General features: G+C 35.6%; 2 protein-coding genes across 2 annotated transcripts; one reads left to right on the top strand and one right to left on the bottom strand.

The window, feature by feature from the left end:
- Positions 1 to 734: 734 nt before the first annotated feature.
- LOC145233121 (deoxynucleotidyltransferase terminal-interacting protein 1-like) lies at positions 735 to 10,472 on the bottom strand. Its single transcript, XM_080097782.1, has 14 exons — positions 10,276 to 10,472; positions 9,179 to 9,355; positions 9,024 to 9,113; positions 8,844 to 8,961; positions 4,911 to 4,999; positions 3,689 to 3,748; positions 3,512 to 3,610; positions 3,391 to 3,449; positions 3,089 to 3,149; positions 2,846 to 2,917; positions 2,731 to 2,783; positions 2,287 to 2,417; positions 2,086 to 2,143; positions 735 to 1,722 (listed from the first exon to the last, which is right to left on the bottom strand). The coding sequence occupies exons 1-14, from the start codon at positions 10,375 to 10,377 to the stop codon at positions 1,563 to 1,565; spliced, it is 1,329 nt and encodes a 442-aa protein (XP_079953908.1). The 5' UTR covers positions 10,378 to 10,472; the 3' UTR covers positions 735 to 1,562.
- A 790-nt stretch (positions 10,473 to 11,262) lies between these two features.
- LOC145232015 (solute carrier family 41 member 1-like) lies at positions 11,263 to 18,885 on the top strand. The gene is made up of 8 exons (XM_080096501.1): positions 11,263 to 11,951; positions 12,035 to 12,142; positions 13,165 to 13,381; positions 13,635 to 13,762; positions 13,960 to 14,132; positions 14,891 to 15,102; positions 15,472 to 15,623; positions 16,119 to 18,885. The coding sequence occupies exons 1-8, from the start codon at positions 11,385 to 11,387 to the stop codon at positions 16,302 to 16,304; spliced, it is 1,743 nt and encodes a 580-aa protein (XP_079952627.1). The 5' UTR covers positions 11,263 to 11,384; the 3' UTR covers positions 16,305 to 18,885.
- Positions 18,886 to 19,152: the final 267 nt, after the last annotated feature.

The following is a 19,152-nucleotide window of genomic DNA, read 5'->3' as shown; positions in this document are numbered from 1 at the left end:
AAGTTGCGTCAAATATTATGATTTTTAAAACATTATCGTTTTGCCCACCCCAAATAAAAGTCATTAATTTATTAACAGACTCACAACCATAGACGAGGCAACCTTAAACCCCACGGAACTAAAATGATAGGCCTACATAACTATTTTGTCGTGGTATCTCCAATGTTTAGGTGGTAGAAAAAACGATTTCATGCAAAACCGTTCGCGTGATAAATTTTTCGTTTGATTCGGGCCGAACTCTATTCAGCAAAACTGTCAAACATTCGGTTTCGGCCAAACTGAAACTAGGCCGATTCGGTGCTTCTCTACAGACAACACTGTTTCTGTAACACCACCAAGACTGTAAAGCTCACGGTTCCAGAGTTGTAAATGGGCCTGAAATTGTAGCCCGAACCCGAATCGTTTTTACGAAGCCCGTTTAGACCCGGAAATTGGATTGACAGTCTATACATTGGAGCTCAAAGGAAACACCAAGACAACAAATACAATAGACAATTGGTCTTGAACAAGGCTGTTTGACATCAGGTCAGGTCCAGCAACTGGCTACTTATCTAGTTAAATTTATTCAAAAACAAAAAATCTGACAAAAAGTATATGCCCGAATCAAGCCCGTTTTTGCAAAAACACAAGCCCGAACCCGGGCCGACTTACAACTCTGCAGGGGTCAGCAAACACGGATATGCAGATTGGTACTGGAATTTGTCAGGCAGTACAGAAGCAATACTTATGCGGGCCGAAAATTGAGTTAAGTTTATTTTGCTTGGTGAATAAAAAAAACATAGCGATACAATAGCAGTAAAACAATCTCCAAGCCGGAAATAGCTGCGCAACATTCAAACGTTATGGAGCGCTAAAAGTGAAGCTCAGCTCACAATTGGTGGATAATGGTTGAACGCGCTGCAGCTACATCGTAAGCGTTATATGACAAGAGCTCACAAGGAAGTGGGGTTAGTTTATTGTTGGTAAGCACGATTGGGGGGACATATAGTGGGTCCTAAAAGCTAACCGCCAGTGTTACGAAAAAAGGGTGGGGTATCGACAGAAAAAGAAACCAGCAACAGAAAAAGAAACCAGCGAAAGAAACCCTGTTGGACGAAAATTAGGACAATGTTGGTGTCACATGCAACTTAAGAAATGCCACTTAAATAGCGGCGTATAAAACTGGTTAAAACGATTTGGAACATTTTCACAAACAAATCAGGTGACCTTACGGATGCCCCAGCCTGTACATCAAGAATTAACATATGGAACATTTTTTGAGTAGTTGAGTAAAGGGTAAGTCATATGGTTAGTTTTCAGCGACATTCAAAACTCGCAAAACAACCGTGTTGTAAGTTTAGAAATTCGATTTTGTGCGTTCATCCAACAGACATACTTCGGAAAGTGTTTCAAGAAATAAAAAAAGGGTATTGGAATAGGAATAGACTTCCTTGAAACTCCAGTAGAGCATTACCAATGATTTTAAGTTTTCCATACTAATTGGACGCCTTTCCACAATTGCCCATCCGACTAATTCTAACTGTAGACAAGAAAAGATATTGCAGTCGAACGATTTTAGAGTATTAGTCAGTTTCAGCATAAGAACTGCTGCCATCCGAGTGTTTTCCAATATCGTCACTTTCGCTGTCCGAATCATCAGGTTTTGGTACGTCTGGGGTTCGTTCCCTCAATCTACGGGTTATCTCTGGTGATGCCAATTGACTGAGGCCAAGGGGTGGCTTTCTACAAAAAAAGGTGGCCTCTCAGATAGCAAGCAAATAAAAAAAATTCCATGAATGAAATTAGAAAAACGTTGAACCAGGTTTAAGTCATATTTTGTAGCAGATACTGAAACCAAAGAATTGACTAAATAACACTATGAAAGTGTGGTGCTTACGCTTCATTTATGTAGTTAGTTTGTAGGTAACTAAAAACTACACAACGCTTGTGGCCAGAAAAAAGTTTGGGAAAAATTTTACTTAGTCCTCATTGCTTTGGTTGTTGCCTCATAGTTCCTCATTGCTTTGGTAATTCATGAGTAGCATTTCAAATTGACTTAGTTTTATACAAAAAGCGTTTATTTTTTTCTTGGAATTGTCCACTTACATTGGTTTAATAGTGACAATTGGTACTGTAGGTTCTTTCCTTGGTGTTACAGTTGGACCTAAACAGATATTGGAAAAAAATGTTAGGGAACATAAAAAATCTTGTTTTTTAATTTTTTAAACAAAAGAAATATCATATACAGTGTAGAAAACAGTTTTCTGTAACTTTCTTTGCATGCTTTTTGTAAAAATATAAGCATACTTCCAGTTTTTGCAAACTTTCCGCCCAGTCTGAGCCTTTTTTCATTGATCATTGAAGCTTGCATCTTACGAAGAACAAAATCAGGAAGTTTGAAAAACTGCAGTTCCTCCGAAAGTGTTCCAGGGCTGTCCCTAAATATACGCAATTTCCAGGTTTTAAGACACGACTTTGAATAAATCCATAAAGTGCCCCTAAATCTAGCCTCAACAGTGGGCTATTGTGTTTATTTATTTCATTTTTATCCCAGTTTGCAACAAACACTTGATTGTGTTATGCTCACAACGAGTCCGCCGTTGAGCTGCCTGTTTTTTATTGTCATTGGATTTTTTTATTTCTTAGATTTAGGAAGGTAATTTCAACCATGAGATTTTGATTGGGTTAAAGCAAATACCTTTCCGACATCTTGGTGACACGTTAATCAAAAAAGCAAAAAGTTAAACTTACTTGTATTCAGTTTTAAACAGGTGAAGCACATCTTCAGCAATCATGATAAATGTCTTAAAAACAAAACAAACAGTTTTACTTACATATTTAGCCACGAATAATTATGTTTTCTTACATTTTTTCCACCAGTAGCTGCCATACAGTTGTGTTTGACCATCCATTTTTTGTCTTCATGATCACCAGCATACTTAAAACAAGATTTCATTAAAATTTATTCCTTTACAACAGTAATACGCTAAAATAATTTGAGGTCACTATATATATTAAGCAACCCTTATCATGTAGTCTTATTATTATTTATACCATGGTGTTGTCGCTAAGTAAAAAAAAAAAACTTCTGATCATTTATATCCTTTACCTTGAACAAATCTGGATGCTTCATGTAGATTCTGCCCCTAGTGGCACCAAGACCCAGAGCCCTGAAGAGTAATGGCAATTTTTGACTAGCTTTTTGTACTGAAATTTATGTGTTATCTCAAAGCTACATTTGTTATCTCAAAAACTCATTATGAAATGTCAATTGTTTCCTATGTTTTCTTTCACCAAGTGCAACAAACTCTACTGTACTTATGTTGTCAAACTTTTTTTTAACATTAACAAACTGAACAACAACAATATTCTGGCAAATAGAGTTTCACCAAAATAAGCTTGAATTTTTACCTGTTGGCTTTTGTTCCCATTACAAACTCTGTTTCAGTTGTCAACCTTGCTGGATCCCACTGCAAAAACAAAAACAGTTCTAACATTGCTCGAAATTAAAAGTTTAAAAACAATTTATTACTGATTCTTCAATCTTTTTTCTAACAGCATCTTTAGGATTTCTATGAGGACTTCCGTAACCTCTCTGTCCAGGGATAGGTGTTGTGTTTCTTGGTCTTTTCTGTAAAGTGTATCATTGAACTAGCAGCCAAAGTATTTGGTCGAGAACTGAATAAAATGCCAAGCAGGTAAAAAGTACCTTTGGAATAGGACTGAGTGAACGTCTAGAAAGCATGTCACGACTTTCAGCTTTGAGTCTCTGCAATAAATTCAGCATGTAAAAAGTATGAAAAGTAAATTTGCACCAAACAATGATAAGAATAAAACGAGGTGTAAAATAGTCAGTGCAGGCTAACACATGGTCACAAGGTAACAAATCATGTCAACACAAGATCAACTTTAATCGTGTAATTGTCATGTTGTTCATAGTTTTGCCATGTGTCTTTATGTACTTCTACATGTTTTGATTATAATGAGGTTATAACTAGAGATGTACCGCATATTCGGTTTGCCGAATTTATTCGGCCGAATCGGCCACTTTTGCAAAGATTCGGTTTCGGCCGAATAATTTGTTGCGATTCGGCTGAAACCGAATCTTTTACGAACACACATTTAAAGTGTTAAGCGTGTCTTTTCTGCTCAGTCCCAACGAAAATCCAGTCTATTATTATATTTTTTAACACATTATCGTTTTGCCCACTGGAGACAACTAATCAGTAATTCATTGTTGGGTTGGAAATCATGCTTGAAGGAATGTTAAACCTCGCAGAACTAAAATGAGGAGAAAACACAACCATTCTGCACTAATTGCCTGGTAGCTAAACTTATATTTTCATGTCAAACGCGTAGCGTATGACATTGCATGACGTCATAAATGATTCGGCCGAATTTATTCGGCAAAACCGCCGAATATTCGGTTTCGGCCAAATCGAAATTTCGACGATTTGGTACATCACTAGTTATAACTGGTGATATACCATAGCTTCTGTTGGCCAAGTTTTTTTTGACCAACCTGCAATTTTATGAAAGATTTGTTTGTTTTTTGTTCTGATTTTTATTACAGACAATGCTTTTTTTGCACAATACTTCAATGTGAAAAATGTATCTTTTTTACCTAATATGTACCATACAATCTATTGAACTGCACAAAAGCTCACATTGCAGCAAAACTAATGGGATTATGTCAGAATACTAGCTAGAACTTCATTTGACATGACAAACGAATTGTTAATTTAGCAAAACTGCATAATATTCAGTCCAAACCTATTTTAGATGATTCCATGCATCACTAGTTATAATACTAAAAATTACAACAAAAATTTAATTGTAGGACAATGAATTATTAACAGAAGAAAAAGTATTGTGGAAAAACACTATTCATATTAGAATAAGCTTCAAATGTTTTTATCAATAAAACCCACCCTTTCCCAAGGCAAATCTGGACTGGCAGCTCGTCTCTTTCCAGCCATTAAATGACTGTGTATGGGAGGTCTGAAGGAAAGGATTGAACCTGAAAATAAACTAGAATAGCGGTTTTCCTATATATTGCTGGGTTATATATACTACATCATATTTAATGATGTATCACATATTCCATTTACTATATTTATAATGGATATATATTTGGCACCTACATTTCATTGGGTCCCTATCTTTTTCCTGGCACTTTATAACCTAATTGTTTCTGCAAGCATAATCTAATGGGTCCCCACACATATGCATATGCAATTTGGTAACAGTAAAAATAGGGCACAATCACTGTTAGATATTTACCAATTTACTATACACATCATTTGATCTACATATATGATTGTTTTTGCAAGCAAAAACGAATGGGTCCCCATATGCGCGTTTGTGCAGATTTATGGTAAACAAACATCCTGGTTATTTTTAGATTCTTAAGGACAAGCTTAACCAACTTTAGCCTTAACCCAAAAAGTTTTGTCCGTTATGTTTTTGCATCATTATTGTCATATAATTACAAAAAAACAGTAAATAGGAAAAAAATAACAGGAAATACTTTGACCTTGATATTGTCGTTCAAGGTCAGTTTTTAAACACAATTTTCCAAAACTTAAAATGTGCTTGATAACTTAATAAAACGACATAGCATAGCTGCGCAAAAACAGCTGATTTCTAATCACCGATACGACTGCCTCATAAAACGTCGGTCCGGACGTCAAGCTGAGCACTCCCGCTGCATTCACCCGCCTTAATCGTAAACAAGTGAATTACTCCCTTGATAGTTGATACTTCTATCTGACTGAGAAAATGGTCACGTAACGACTGCGTTCATGCGTGAAGCAGAGGCATTTTTTTCTATGCGCCACTATGGTCAATCACTCCCATTGCGTCAGCTGTGCACTGAGCGGCAGGCAAATACGGTCATGACGTCATACGCATCGCCTGTCCCTGCCGTGACCCCGCAGCGTTAACGTTTACAGCGCAATATCACTAACACCGTATCATATCAATTCCAACCAGAGAGAAAATGGTCAAGTGACGACTGCGTTCATGCGTGAAGCAGAGGCATTTTTCCATGTGCCACTATCGTCAATCACTCCCATTGCGTCAGCTGTGCACTGAGCGAGCACAAATATGACAGAAGACAGCATGTAAAAACATATTTTTACTATTACTGAGCCGATTGCACTGAAATTTTTACCAGCCAACAAGGAGCACCCTATCCACAGCTGTTAAAATTTTCAGCAGGTTAAGTCTTGTATTTCTGGCCTCAATAACATGTGAACAAACAAACAAATATTTGGGGGTAAAGGGGTGAAAATGGATATATACAACTTCAAGTTACAAAATAGTTTAAAATACGCTGCAATGTACCAATCAAAAAGTATGAAACTCCAGAAACATCTGCTTTAGCAAGTATAGCCGTTTCAAAAAATTCACGTTTTGGGGGGCTGTGGGTGAACCGAGGGGTCAAACGGGGTCAAACGGGGTCAAAATTCACATGGACCATCGTTTGAACAATATCTATAATAAGAGTAAATTTGAGAAAGTTTGAACCATTCTTTCTTGACCAAAATGTGGGAACAAATCTGCGTTAAAAAATTCACGTTTTGGGGGGCTGTGGGTGAACTGAGGGATCAAATGAGGTCAAAATTCACATGGACCATCTTTAGACCAATATCTATAATGTGTGTAAATATGAAAAAGTTTGAACCATTCTTTCTTGATCAAAACGTGGGAACAAATCCGCGTTAAAAATTTCACATTTTGGGGGGCTGTGGGTGAACCGAGTGATCAAACGGGGTCAAAATTCACATGGACCATCTTTAGACCAATATCTGTAATGTGTGCAAATTTGAAAAAGTTTGAACCATTCTTTCTTGACCAAAACGTGGGAACAAATCCGCGTTAGAAAGAAAAAAAGAAAAAAAAACTAGAAGGGTGGCTTTCTGATATACTTCCATTTTATATATTCTATACGATATTTACCAATTTACTATACACATCATTTGATCTACACATATGATTGTTTTTGTAAACAAAAACTAATGGGTCCCCACACGCGTGTTTGTGCGGATTTACGGTAAACAAATGTTACGGTGACTTTTAGATTTTTAAGGACAAATTTTTAGAAAGCATTCAATAAAAAAATCAAACAATAAAAATTTTGCACTATTATTGTCATATAATTACAAAAACATTAAAAAAGAACGAATCAAATACTTTAATTTTATCTCTTGCTTCAATCCAGATATTGTCGTCGAAGGTCGGGTTTTAAACACAATTTTTTCTAGAAAGCTGTAACAGTTGTGTTACAGACACTTTAAATTAAAAAGCAATTTGCTACAAGTGTACACATAACAAATTGTTTTTCATTTAACTTTGTTTCGCAAAACCATTGACCTGTAGTAACCCCTCAGGGACCGTTTAACCTAATTTATACATGCCTTGAGTGTTGATTCCTAAATTTATTGCAAAAAAACGCTACGTTATGACGAAAGAAAGTTCTGAACTGTGTTAGTAATACCTACTAGTTGACCTTAAGTAACCCGTGGTCATGCGGCAAATAAAAAACATTTATCTTGCAAAAATGTCAAGTTTATTTTTTCAACTTTATTTTGATTAACAAGTTTTGCTTGACATATACGAAACCGAAGCACGCTTATTAGGTTTAAATCACGTCATAGGTGTGAAACCTTTGCCAAAACTGAAAATGTGAGTGATAACTTAATAAAACGAAATAGCATTGCTGTGCAAAACAGCTGATTTCTGATCACCAAAACGACACTTACCTCACTACGTTTGGCCTCCCGCTTTTTCCGCATTTGTTCTTTTTTTTGCAGTCTGTACTTTTTGCTTGTCCGTTCTTTTGCCATGGCAAATAAACTACTCAAGTAAACTTGTGTAGGAGATTTTTATAAATCAACGACAACTAATTTTATCAAATGTTATATAGGAGCAACATTTTTTCCCGTAGTTGGGGTCAACGCCACGCTCCAAACAGCAGAGGTTAGCGTCGATTTTTCACGGTTTCATTTCCGTCAGTCGATCATTGTCTCGCGGCGTGCGTATGTTGTTAGATAATGATATGGCGTCGATCGCGGCAGGAGGGGCCTGTCGTTAACGGTCATAAGACGCAAGGCCTTTTTTTTACTCGCGCCATTTTTGTCAAGACGTAAATCACTCCCATTGTGTCAGCAGTGCACTGAGCGAGCACAAATTTGACAAAAGACAGCATATAAAAACGTATTTGGGGTTGTAAGAGTAATTACTAAGCCAATTGCACTGATTTTTTTTAACAGTCAACAAGGAGCACCCTATTCACGACTGTTTAAAATTTCAGCAGGTTAAGTCTTGTATTTCGGACCTCATTAACATGTAAACAAACAAACAAATATTTGGGGGTAAATGGGTGAAAATAAATATATACAACTTCAAGTTACAAAATACATTAAAATACGCTGCAATGTACCAATAAAAAAAGTAAGAAACTCCAGAATCATCTGCTTAAGCAAGTATAGCCATTTTAAAAATTTCACGTTTTTGGGGGCTGTGGGTGAACCGAGGGATCAAACAGGGTCAAAATTCACATGGACCATCTTTAGACCAATATCTACAATGTGTGTAAATTTGAAAAAGATTGAACCATTCTTTGTTGACCAAAACGTGGGAACAAATCTGCGTTAGAAAGAAAAAAAGAAAAAAGAAAAAAGAAAAAAAGAAAAAAGAAAAAAAGAAAAAAAAAATATAGACAAAAACAATATGTGTCCCCTTCAGGGAAGGGTACCCATAAATATAGACAAAAACAATATGTGTCCCCTTCAGGGAAGGGGACCCATAATTATTACAACACATTTTTTGTCATTTGAACAGTCCATACCAATTAATACCTTTAGTGGTGCTTGTTTTTTGTGTTACAATTCCAGCAGGTTGCTTTTTTTCCTTGCTTTCTTTTGGTACAAAAAGTGATTTTGCACTGTCAAGAGCCATTTGACAAGCCCGGAATACCTTAAATCATGGTAAATTGTGAAGTAATAATTACTTTCAAATTTGCAAATTAAATTCAATACCATTTCTTCAACATCTACATTCACATGAGCAGATTTAAATGGCTCCCTTGCCATATTGGACTTGGCATTTTCAGCGGCCTCACGAAAAACCTACAAAAACATTTATTAGGATAAATCAATGGTATCGAAATACAACCATATAACAGCATACTTACAGTAATGTATTTTTGAAACACCTCCACAATATCACAATTTATTGTTGGTTGCAACACTTGTCGTAGAAGGTCCATTGATGATGAAACATTAGCCCTACATGCAGGAGAAGCTCCGATATGCCCATGTTTAACTCGAATGTTGTGTGGTTGCTCCAAATGATAAATGCTATATGGTTGCTGCAACAATTAAGGCTAAGTTTAAGAATTGCATGTGTATGAAATGGTACACATTTTAGTCCATATCTGGCAAAGGATTATTTTGTTAATTTGAAGGTATGTTATATTGTTGAGGTATGTAGAAACCAAATGGTAAGAAAAATTGCTGCCTTATTTATTGAATACAGTCAAACTTCGATACTATACAACTGGTATTATGCCACCCTCGCTACTATACCATTTTTGATCGTCACCAACTAAATTCAACAGAAAATATATTTACTATGCCACCCCTTACCCTTGATACTATGACACATGAGAGTACAGTATTACTGTATTTACGATCTGGTTATGGATTGCAAAATTGGGCCTTCTAACAACTTTCGGTTTGAGCTCATGATAAAACAGAGAAAACACGAAAAACAAATCATTGAATAAACAACAGGGCCATGTTAAGAGGTTTCCCGGCTTTGCAGCAAGTTATGTAAACGCCGTTCTGTGCTTGTGCCACGGCAAAACTAACAGATCTTGTTTGTTCTAGGCATGATCTATTCGTTTTTTTGTAATAAATTATACTGTATACTGTACTTTATACTAATAAATTATAATGGTACAACACAACGTGGCATTGCAGTACATTGTCACGTCACAAGGCTATGTTTAAAAACAACCCTCGCTATTATGCCACCCTCGCTACTATGCCACTTTCTCTCGGTCCCAAAGGGTGGCATAATATCGAAGTTTGACTGTAGAATGAAACAAAATAAATCATCTACTGAATTGGTGTGACATACAATCAAAAATCAAAATCTTGAAATATTTCAACTCAAATTCTCCGAAATAAACAAATAAATGTGCAAAAATACTACATCAACAAAAATAATTCTTAAACATGAGAAAAAGAAAACAAACGAATATGAACAAAGTAATTTAAGTCCTACCTTCGGTTCTCTGCAAAGTTTTACAACTTCGTTATAAGGGTGGGGCTCTTGGTCCCAGAAAGTTTTTGAGCAATGGCCCTGGGGTACAAATGCATCAACCATTGCAACAACGCCTATTACAAACCTAACATTCAAATAATAAACCAGTGTACTTTATCACTTTAGCATACATTCTAATTATTCGTCAATCCAAAAAACTTTCCCCACGAAGAACCTTTCCATAAAAATATTAAAGAATTAAAAAGCGTCACGCACGAAAAAACAATTCAAAAATTCCAAGTAATGTAAGAAAAATAGAGTTAAATAAAAGTATAGATATATTGTAATAATAAAAATATATCGTTAAGGACAGAGACTTATTTGAGCAAACAAGATATAAATTTTCTGCAACTTTTAATTAATCACAATCACGTTCGTGACGTCATAGTCATCAGCTGATGAAAATGTGTTACGTGTTGCTCTGGTTTGATCATCGCGCTTGGAAAGTTTATTAAACCTGTTCAGGCGGTTTCGACTATTGCACAGTTTGCAGTTTCAAGTGACTACTTCTGTCGTAAAACGAAATATTGTTTATGTTTTGAACATTTGATGGGAGGTTTAAATGTGTTTCAAATTTATGGAAAGTGGCTTGGTAGTTGGTACTGTACTGGCTACTGGTAGTAAGCTATTTTATGCAAGTGTTTGAGTTAAAGTTGAATTTATTTCGCTTTGTGAATGTTTTAATGTCTACTAGAGCCCTGCATAATTAAAATGAATAAAGGCTGGACTAAAAATATATGCAGTGGTGGGATTCAATTTTTTGTCAGCCGGTTCTATTACAAAAGTCATAATTTTCAGCCGGTTCTGTTTCAAAAAATCCATTGACAGTCCCCAGTAATGCTAGCCTGTTCGCTGATCTCATAAAATTTTGTGAGACGGTTCTATTAAACCGGTGCGAACCGGCTGAATCCCACCACTGTATACCGTATATGAATATTTTGAATACCATATTTATTTACTTCAGTTTGTAATTTCAGGTCCCACTGTTACTTGTGTACAATGTAAGTTGTGACAACTATGTTAGAAAAAATGGATTTAACTGTTTGGGAATAGTACTCCCACCGTTTATTATGAATACACGCCAAAGAAGCAAAAAACTACATGAAGAAGCAGAAACAACAATCAAATTTTTACGAAGACGAGTTGCTAAAGTTGTAAGTGACGACAACAAAGACCAAGATACTTCCAACATGGTACCCAGAGTACTAATTACAGACTCATCAACTGATGAAAGCAGCCAGGAGGAGTCATATCACATCATGAATGAAGAGCGAAATTACAATACCACAAATTTTTCACGGGAATCAAAACATGACAACAAAGCAGCACTTAACAAAAGCGAAAATGGACATTACAACGATGCATTCGATATGGATTATCAATTGGTTGAAAGTGAATTTAACCAGCGCTCTGTACAACATGATGACAATTCAGATACTGACACACAAACACTGCTACCAAAACAAAGTCTAAAAAAGGCAAAGAATAGTGACTTAAAATTGTGTGAGCTGAACTGTAATAGTGATGCTGCACCAAAATCTGAAAGAGCGTTATCAATTGCACTACAAATCACTTTTCCATTCCTTATGGCTGGAATGGGTATGGTAGCGGCTGGAATAGTTCTTGACAAAGTTCAGGTATAAACCTTTTTTACCTTTTTCTGCTTAAACTTATTTTACATCTGCTTTTAAGTAATACATTGGTAATTTATTTTTCACAGCACTGGCCCGTATTTGAAAATGTACCAGAGATTTTTATTCTTGTGCCTGCCTTGTTGGGACTAAAAGGCAATTTAGAAATGACGCTTGCTTCAAGATTATCAACCTATGTAAGTGTGATACTTTTTTACATATGTTATGTGCATTTGCAATTAACCACTGTATGTGGGTGATTTATTGTGTTTATGGCTTGATGACCAACTTTATTATTTTGCTTACTTTCTCTTAGTGATGGGACGGGTACCCGGTACTCGTACTTGGTATCGATGGTATCGAACGATTTCAGTGGTATCGATACTCGGTATCGAAATATTTTGTCCCAGTTTTCGATACCAACATGCGAGTACCGAAGGTCGGTTTGCAACATAAAAACACAGGCAACTTTATGCCAAATTTGCTTTGGACAACACAAAATCGGGAAAAAGTTCCGCCCGGTTACGTATATTTTTTCGCTATCGTGTGGAGATTACATTTTTCCGCATGTGCGTGTGTGCACCTGTAGCCCGACTATGGTAGATAAATTAGCCAGTGATTTATAACTCAGTACAACAATGTACTTAAGTACTCGGTAATCGTACTCGGTACTCGGTATCGAAGGTATATACATGTGGTACTCGTACTCGGTATCGGTACTCGCTTCAAAACCTGGTATCGTCCCATCACTACTTTCTCTACCCTTAACAACTTTTGCATTGTTGTTACTTAGTGTTAATGTAGATATATACAAATATTTATTGAACAGGTTAGCGCTAGGTAGTTGCATAATCATAAGAAAGGTGGTAGAATTGGTTAAAAATGTTATTGTAAATCCCATCATAAACAAAGCCTTTGTTTGGTTGGGCGTAATTATCTTGAAGTTTTCAACAAAATTGCATAAAAGTTAGAACTGTCAAAAATATGACAACTCTGACTATAGCTTAAAAAGTGTCAAATTGAAAAAAATCAGTAACCACAGTATTTGCTGTAGTCATTAAATCAAAACTACCAACTAATTATTTACAAAAGAGTCCAAAAGAACCTAACTGTTAATTTAATAAAGTAACTCAATAGTACTTTTACTCTCCAATTAGTTGCTATATCATAAAACAATATGCAAAGCCTTCCAATCACAATATGAACTTATTCTTTACAGGCAAACCGAGGCCTACTCGATGACAAAAAGAAGCGTTGTTCTATTATTGTTGGTAATGTTATCCTGGTGGAAGCACAGGCCATGGTCATTGCTTTCCTTGCATCATTGGTTGCCATGGTATTGGGCTGGATTCCTGATGGAAAATGGGAAACAAATGATGCAATTATTTTGTGTGCTGGAAGTTTGTTAACAGGAGCCATTGCATCTTGTCTGCTTGGTAAGATTTACTACAATTAACTTGCAATTACTGAACAATTGTATTTTGAACTGTTGTATTTGATCAGTGGCTAGGTCATAAGCCTTTTTTGTTGAAATGGGTGCCTCAATGCCTTTTGGTTACACGCTTTGTTGAGACATGATATTTGTGTACAATATTTTTGGAAAAAATTCTGGATGTTTTTTAATTTAGGTTTTACTAACAATATCATATTGGATATACGTTTTTTTTTTTGAATTGCACTTTTTTGTAGGTCTTGTCATGATAATGGTGATCCTACTGTCAAGAAAATTAGGTATCAACCCTGATAATGTTGCCACACCTATTGCTGCATCCCTTGGTGATTTGATAACATTGACACTGCTCTCCTACTTCGCAAAGGTAAACTATAATTAAGTATTGTAGAAGGTTCTGACACACAATTATTGTTATCCATTGATTGTTAGTTGCTAAAAACACCAATTGAGAAGTAATTTTCTGTTATATTGTGATGTTTAGGTGTAAATGTGCACTTTATTCTCCGCAGTATAATAACAAAATGGAAACTGACTGATAAATATTCTCTTTGTTATTTTCAGGGATTGTACTTTTCATTAGGCGATAAATCAACTGCTTGGATCGGCCCAGCAACTATTGTATTTTTCATTGTCTTAACTCCGCTGTTACTGTGGTTGGCTCATAGGAATGAATACACAAAAGATGTTATTAAACATGGATGGGAGCCAGTTATAGCAGCTATGGCAATTAGCAGGTAATATAATGATATTTTAGCCATTTTTTGCATCTCTTAAGTTGTTTTTGTCCCCCCAACTGCCCCTAAAGCAGTACTACAATGAACATTTAGGGTTGGCAACAGTTTCATGAACTTTAGGAAAAACTATTTTGTCAAGATTTACAAATTTGTACTTTGATGTTTTAAATATCTGCCACACCGCAGTTAGGAGCAGCCCTACAGAACTACAAGCAGTGTAAAATTTGCTGTGTAATGCAAAGATTGTAAAATTGTCATTAAAATGCTGATGGTGTTTGTGCCACTCATTCCGCTTATAAGTTAAATATGGGTCATTTGTGATAGATGGTTTTATGAGACAATACTGTATTACCAATTCTGTTGATAAAATTTGAGATTTATACACAGACAAACTCTTTAAAACACCCTATGACAACATTATGTTTGTTTTAACCGTTACAATCCCCAACTGCATATGCTGCTTAACTGGCGAACTGTCTGGTACTTTTATAATCTGTGAACAATACCACACAGTCTTTTTTTCTATTTAACACCAATGACAAGTTGTATTGATTGAAATGACATTTTTATGATGTCTTTCGGTTTTGCAGCAGCTATCAGTGCCAAACAGCAATGTGCCAATTCAGGAAAACAATTGTATAAAAAATCAATCTTAACATTTTTATAAAGTCAGGAAAAAAACTTAGCTGTTATAAAATCTAAACCCATTACAGCAGTTGAGTATAATCACCACTTAACCTCAAGTTATACATTAACAGCACTGGAGGCTTTATCCTTGACTTTGCTGTGTCTCAAAACAAGGGCATTGCAGTTTTTGCCCCTGTGATCAATGGAGTTGGTGGCAATCTTGTTGCAGTACAAGCAAGCAGAATTTCAACATACTTGCATACTAGCGGTCTACCACTAAGTGTCCTACCTGCCTGTGAAAAACCAGGCTGTATTTCCCCATGTCACACATTCTGTTCATCAGGTAAAAAATATCAATAAGTAAACTATGGGTGATCTTATACTGACAAATCTGATTAATTGCATACAAGTTAATCACATAATTATTTTAATTGCATTGGGATCTCAAATCCCATCCATAACCATTTATTAAGTAAATCGACCTGTTAATCGCATAATTTGTTAATTTGCATTAAAAGTTTGACAAAATGAACATGCAAATAACCAGATTTATCTGTTTCTAAATTTATTGTTTGCATGCATGTTTTATTAAATGACCTTTAGGAAAATGGCCAATACTGTTTTACAGTCTTTTTATACTATTGGAGAGCTGTTTTAAAACCAGGTTTTTAGTGTTAATGAATTATAGTAAAAGAGAACAACTTGTTTACAGACAATCCACATTCTGCGGGTTCAAGGGTCATGCTATCAGCTGTTATTCCTGGCCAACTTATATTTCTGCTTACCATAAAAGCCCTTGAAGCTGGTCATACAACCATCACCCCACAGTTTGTCACTGTGTATTGTTTTGTATCTCTATTGCAGGTAAGATGGTTGTGTTATATGTAGATGTCAGTTGCTTGTAATGTTAGTTTAATTGTGTTTAAAGCTTGGAGTTGGATAAGTTAAACAGGAATGTGGGTATTTTGTGCTTTTCCTAATAGATACAGATTGGTCCCCTTCAGATAAACTGTTACAAATAGAACATATTGTTACACATTCCATAGACCAGCACAGAATTTGTAATCCTAAAATTGACATGAAATAGATGTTTGAAGAGATATTAAATTATTTGGAATTTAACCCTACTTTGAAATATAATGTTAATTTTAAGAAGTGATTTATGCTTTGTATCTGCTTTTTATTAAACAGTGTGAATATTCAACCAATTCAAAGCAAATTTTCTTTTACATTCTATCATATGAAAGTGTTTTAGCTGCTTTGAAGTATTGTACACTACAAAGCATAAAATAGACAATGTGGCCTTTTATCATTGCATAAAGTGTTAACTTGCACTGAAAATCAAATAATTTTTTCCAGGTTGGTATTCTACTTCAAATGTGCCAATGGCTTGTAATTAGATTGTGGAAAAAGGGGAGTGATCCGGATAACAGTGCTATCCCTTACTTAACGGCAATGGGTGATCTGCTCGGAACCGGACTACTTGCTGCTGGCTTTCTATTCCTTTGGCTCGTTGGAGACCGCGATGCGGATGTCGGCGATTAAAATACCCATAGGAGTTTTATGCATGTCCATAGCCATTACAAGAAGGGTTTAAGTTAAACTGACAGGTGGTGTTTAGGGTTGGTTTGAATCCTGAGATTATAACTGGTGTTGGTGGACCACATTTTTTTAGGCTCCAAAGCACCAAATTATCGTGCAAATATCCCTGATGTAGTGTTTGCCAAATTGGGGTGTGCGCCACAAAAAGGGCAATTTAAATTTTGAGTAGAGCAATTGATGTCTTGCTCACAACGTTACTGGTAATCTGTCATTTTTATTAATGGTACATGGTTTAAACCATTTTATGTGAAAAAGCTGAAAAAATGCTGACATTTCTACAATAATTTGACATATATATCACCACATCGGTAACTTTAGGATTTTTAGGTTGGGTTTGCACTGATCCAGTTGGTAAAAACTGTCTTGGTGGTTATACAATTTGCTTGTACATAAGAGCTCAGGAAAACGACTTTTTGCTATTTTCACATTCATTCACTGCCCAACTTCTATATAAAAAGGAATATTAGGTTGTAGCAAGGGTTGGTCTAAACTTGCTATACTTAAATGCCAGATATCTAGCGTTACAGGTGATATATAAATGTGGTGTAATTTGGGATGACTATGTATTTCATGGCTGATCCATTGCGTTAACACATGCAATTGTATGCTAGTATTACAGATTGGAATATCCCACTGTTTCAAGTTAAAATTCAGATAAATCTAATTAATGTTATTTCCACTGCACAATGAATATTAAGTTTAACTTCAAAGTTACATTAAGAATAATAGTACAACCATATAAAATCCTCTAGTGTGTATTCTTTTGTAAGAGCATATACAGCTTTTATTTTACATTGTTTCAAAAACTATAATAAAAAACATAAATACAGTAAACCTAGGTTAATCAGGATCTTCGCCCAAATAGGACAAAACGTGGAACTAACGATTTGTAATGCGGTAAGCCTTAACTATCGGTTACTTCACATAATTGCCTAATCTTGACAATTTTGTGGTCCAAACGGGCCCGGATTAACCAAGGTTAACTGTACCAAACTTATAGACAGTATATATACAACGTGCAAGTAAAATGTATATGTTCATCCACTGCTTTACGATCTTGTGCAATCAAACCCCAAAGATTTTATCCTTTTCTGTAGTGTAAGAATTCGCCATATTGTGCGCTGTATAAACGCCGACATTTTTCCCATGCGCTATTCATATACCTTGGCTGCACGTTTTACTGTTTCAAAGAAATTTAACATCGTTGCCTACTTAGTACCGCTGAAGATTAAAGGTTGTTGCTGCTTTTTTGAGCTATAATAAGTTGCGTTGTTTTTATCGTTTTTTTTGTTTGGATTTTATAGAAAAACGTTGTGTATGATAATGTTTGTTAACACAGTCCGAAGTTTCAACTAGCTGCAATGGTTTTTTGAAAAATTCCGGCCAAAACTGCTCTGGCAGTTTTCATACAATCAATCAATCAATTTAATTTTGACCAGGATTTTAAAAAGCTGCCTCGTTTTCCGGGAAAATGAACCTAAAGTAGTGTTGAACACATCCTTGGGTGGCAGGAATTCATTAAACCAAATGTTTAAATTATTTTGTCGCCTTCAAACAAGTTTAAGAACACTGTGTTAACAAACATGCATTTGTCGCAATTTAATAACTTGTTTAGGGCTGTTTAATACCAGTTATGAACTCTAACCCGTTTCGTAAATAACTACCAGTTTTTAACAAAATCTTTGGAAAAATTCCACTTTAAAATGTTACTTTGGCATTTTAGTTTTCCTCTGGAAGTTTAAGTTTAATGATGGTTTTCAAGCACAGATATCGTTAAATTACTGCCATATGCAAGGGCATTTTGTGCTTTACGCGCATTCAAACGTTTGACTTAGCACCGCTCTACTCTTTTATAGCTTTTGTTTTACCAAGTGGTTTATTTTGTGTTCAAAGCACGTACTACATATTAAGCTTCACACATACCATTTTGCCTGTTTGCCTATTTCTTCCTTTTCGTGCCTTTAAACCACGGTTCTTTAAAAAACTGTTTTATCACATTTCATCTAAAACGTGTCAACAAGTTTACCTACTAAGTACAAGTTTAGCAAAGTTATAATAAGCATAATTTGAATGTTGTTTTTACATTACCATTTGCCCGTTTTTACGCATTGTTTTTGCTGGTTACCTTTTCCCTGTCATGCATTTGTCTAAAAGTACAAATTTCATGACAGTTGCAAGTTAACGGACGCTGCCGAAATAACGGAAACATATAATCGTGTTTTTGGTGGACAAATCCAGAAAAAAAATCACCAATATACTTACTTCTAAAAAAAAAAAATACCAAATCTTTTTCGGGTTCTGCAGTTGCCTAATGTTTTTTGTGTAGTTATTTTTAGGAGTGCGTATTACATTACAGATTAGTTACTAAGAGTGTCGTTCATTATTTCGTGCAATGTATATGAGTCCGCCCCTGATTTTTGTTTTGCCGCAATTGGATTTGGTAGAAGACTGGAGGTTTTTGTGTGTTTTTGCGTAGAAAATTTGTTTGCTGTTTTACGGGTGACAAATAAAGTTTATGGCCGCACTGTGTTGTATGCTTTATATCAGTGGTTGAGTTGAGTTATTTCGCTTGGCAAAAGCATATAGCGTCAAAATGGCACTGAACCATCACCAAGCCGGAAATAGTGAGCCGCGAAATAGTGAATGGCTCAATTGGTGGATCATGACGAAACGCGCTGCAGATACACCGTATTATGAAGTATGTGCTATGTCAAAGCTATGTTAAGGGTAGTGATTTTCGAAAATTTTAGCCAAACAACTGCTTAATGATTCATTTTTTTTTCTCGACCGC

This window comes from Phallusia mammillata, chromosome 6, assembly GCF_965637545.1.
Source record: "Phallusia mammillata chromosome 6, kaPhaMamm4.hap1.1, whole genome shotgun sequence".
NCBI lineage: Eukaryota > Metazoa > Chordata > Ascidiacea > Phlebobranchia > Ascidiidae > Phallusia > Phallusia mammillata.
The sequence above is the reverse complement of the archived record's forward strand: the minus strand, read 5'-3'. Positions and strand labels throughout refer to the sequence as shown.

Bases quoted from the DNA above. Each gene is read 5' to 3' on its own strand.
- LOC145233121 (XM_080097782.1), bottom strand. From the start codon at position 10,377: ATGGTTGATGCATTTGTACCCCAGGGCCATTGCTCAAAAACTTTCTGG. The intron at 5,000-8,843 runs GTATTAATTGGT...GTTTATTTTCAG, and splicing joins AAAAACAAGCACCACTAAAG to GTTCAATCCTTTCCTTCAGA. The intron at 3,611-3,688 runs GTACTTTTTACC...TACACTTTACAG, and splicing joins CACTCAGTCCTATTCCAAAG to AAAAGACCAAGAAACACAAC.
- LOC145232015 (XM_080096501.1), top strand. From the start codon at position 11,385: ATGAATACACGCCAAAGAAGCAAAAAACTACATGAAGAAGCAGAAACA. The intron at 13,382-13,634 runs GTAAGATTTACT...ACTTTTTTGTAG, and splicing joins CATTGCATCTTGTCTGCTTG to GTCTTGTCATGATAATGGTG. The intron at 13,763-13,959 runs GTAAACTATAAT...TGTTATTTTCAG, and splicing joins TGCTCTCCTACTTCGCAAAG to GGATTGTACTTTTCATTAGG.